The following is a 2,500-nucleotide window of genomic DNA, read 5'->3' as shown; positions in this document are numbered from 1 at the left end:
ATTGTGTTCTCAAATCTGAATGTATCTAAATGATTAGGACTACTATCATAAATTGATTACTTCTTTATCTTTGAAAAAAAAAAAAAAAAATGAATAGATCTCATACATATGCTACCCGCGACCACAGTTCATCTAAACTGCGATTTGCAAAGGAGTGTACGTGTTCGTGAGGGTGCGTGTGTGTTTGGAGGCGCGGGGGATGGAGTAGAAGAGTGCGTGCGTGCGTGTGTGCGTATATGCGTGTAAATGTATGCATACGTGCCTATATGTGTCTGTGTGGGAATGAACTAGGGTGCAAGTGTGTTTTACCAGGTCGTTTGGAGGACGCTCTGGGGTACAGCTTCTTGAAAAGGCGTCTGCCAACTTGCATGTTCGCGGCTGACATGTTGGCTGGCTGATAGTCTTCCGTCAGCTTTTCGTCGTTCTTTCCACAGTGAAGATCGCAGAATGTGTGTAGAGAAGACCAAATATCTAAGAATAGAGACACTGAATATAGTATTTGGAATATACTGTAAAAGAAAGGTGGTTAGTAAGAAAAGAACAAAATAACAAAAACACATATATATCGGGACAAGTAAGCACACCTATATGTAGTGTACACACACAAAGATTTGAGAGAAGCCTATGTACTGCAGTGGAATAATCATAATAATAATAAGAATTATTATTCATAACAATAAAAATAATAAATATTATCATATCCATACCTATACTTATATAGCTATATCTACACACATTTGTCCAAAATTATACACTCCTGAAACAGCTTTCTTTGATCTCCTTCTCATGAGAGATCACTACAGAAAAACAAGTGCCGAGCTACCTTGGCGATTGTCGAATTCTGCGCCGCCCTTGAGGAATGCGCTCTCCTCCTCAAGGGGTAACTTGCGGGAAACCTCGAGAAGGGTAACAGGAGCCGGGAACCAGAGCAGCGTCAGCGACATCTAGGAAAATGTCAATTGCAAGTAGCTGTAATAAATCCGGTGTTGTGTGTGCGTGTGTGTGTGTTTGGTGTGTGTGTGTGTGTGTTTGTTTGTGTGTGTTTTGTGTGTGTGTTTTGTGTGTGTGTGTGTGTGCGAGTGTGCGTGTATACGTGATGTATGTATCCGCGTAAAAGTATGTGAGTGCGTGTTTCTGTAAGTGTGAATATCAATTTTATCATATATGATATAGACGTATACATTGCACGAACACTGTAAAGATACAGCCAACGACACTGCTCCTCACCAGAACACTGTCTGGCAACCTAATGATGAACTAACTCGAAGCTTAAATATAATAAATGTTACAAAGTGCTAAAACCATCCTGAAACTGTTACCTATATTATCTATAACGAAATAAGACATTATTTCTAAACTTAATGTAATCTTACACAAAATGTTAATACACGTGGAAATCTAAGACTTATGTTAAGTGTGTAAGTCACGAAATAAATGAGAATAAAGGTGGAAAGAAGGGATGGGAAGGAGTAATAACGAGAAGGGAAGAGGACAAGAAAGTACAAAACGACATAAGGATGTGAAAGGCAGATAGAAATGATCACAGAACAGCAAAAGGAGTTGTTTTAATGTGATACTCATATATGCGTTTAAAACTAATGATCAGCTGCATGGCTGGATCAAAATAATCTTTGGTCATTCGACGCGTCAAGGAAGACTGCTCAGGCATTTCAAATATTACGTTTTTTTTACGGTTACGGCAATATAAATGAGATTATTATTGCCACATTGGGGAGCATATATTCTAATTCAGCAACTAGTGTTTTGATTCCGTTATTATACACAGACGTCAAAATACATTTGCATAGCCACACTTAAGGAATTGTTATAAGGTGATTTGTTTTCAAGTAACTTTCAAATCTCTGAAGTAAACTAAACAAATTACCGTCGTAATTTCCTCTTTACTAGCGTTCCATGCCACTAGCAACCTTCAGATTTTTAAAAAATCACTACAGAAGCTAATAGATGTTTAGCCTTCTGTTTTATATTTGCATTGTCATTACTGTGTGGGTCACAGTTCAAATCAATTCTGTCTACTTACATGTGATGTATTCAAGCCAAGAAAATGAAACATCATATTTGTACATCTGTATCTGATTTCATTAAAAAAAAAAAAAAAAAAAAAAAATCGTCATTTCTGGTATCTATCACCGACCGACTTGGACCCCATAACCAACCGACTGTCATTCATTACTAGTTCATCGTTATGTCACAGGGAACTGGACAAGCGTAAGGAATTAATGGATTGACAAGCCATCCGATCACTATATTTTCTTCGGACCCCAACCTAATGATTTTTCGCAATTCAACTGTCGGCCCTTCTTAATTTCTGATCTTGTTCCTTGAGTGCAGAGCTGGCAGCTTTTCCGAAGTAGCATTTCTACCGTTTTCTAAATATTAGATGATAAAACGGATGTAAATAGTAAAATTGAACCACGCACTACCATAAATGGATGAATATTAGATTACAGTCACAGTGCGTAGGGATAGAGTCTGCTGA

The 2,500-nt window shown here is 37.8% G+C and overlaps 1 protein-coding gene across 1 annotated transcript in view; it reads right to left on the bottom strand.

Moving 5' to 3' along the window:
* Nucleotides 1–2,500, bottom strand: part of LOC113805862 (uncharacterized) — a 4,924-nt gene that overhangs the window by 1,318 nt on the left and 1,106 nt on the right. Inside the window, exons 2-3 of the mRNA XM_070138424.1 lie at nt 824–944; nt 310–471 (exon numbers count right to left, since the gene is read on the bottom strand). Coding sequence (XP_069994525.1) covers nt 310–471; nt 824–944 — 283 coding nt within the window. The remainder of the gene's footprint in view (nt 1–309; nt 472–823; nt 945–2,500) is intronic.

This window comes from Penaeus vannamei, chromosome 3 (assembly GCF_042767895.1).
Source record: "Penaeus vannamei isolate JL-2024 chromosome 3, ASM4276789v1, whole genome shotgun sequence".
NCBI classification, from domain to species: domain Eukaryota; kingdom Metazoa; phylum Arthropoda; class Malacostraca; order Decapoda; family Penaeidae; genus Penaeus; species Penaeus vannamei.
Note: the sequence above shows the minus strand (reverse complement) of the source record. Positions and strands in the feature narration are given on the sequence as shown.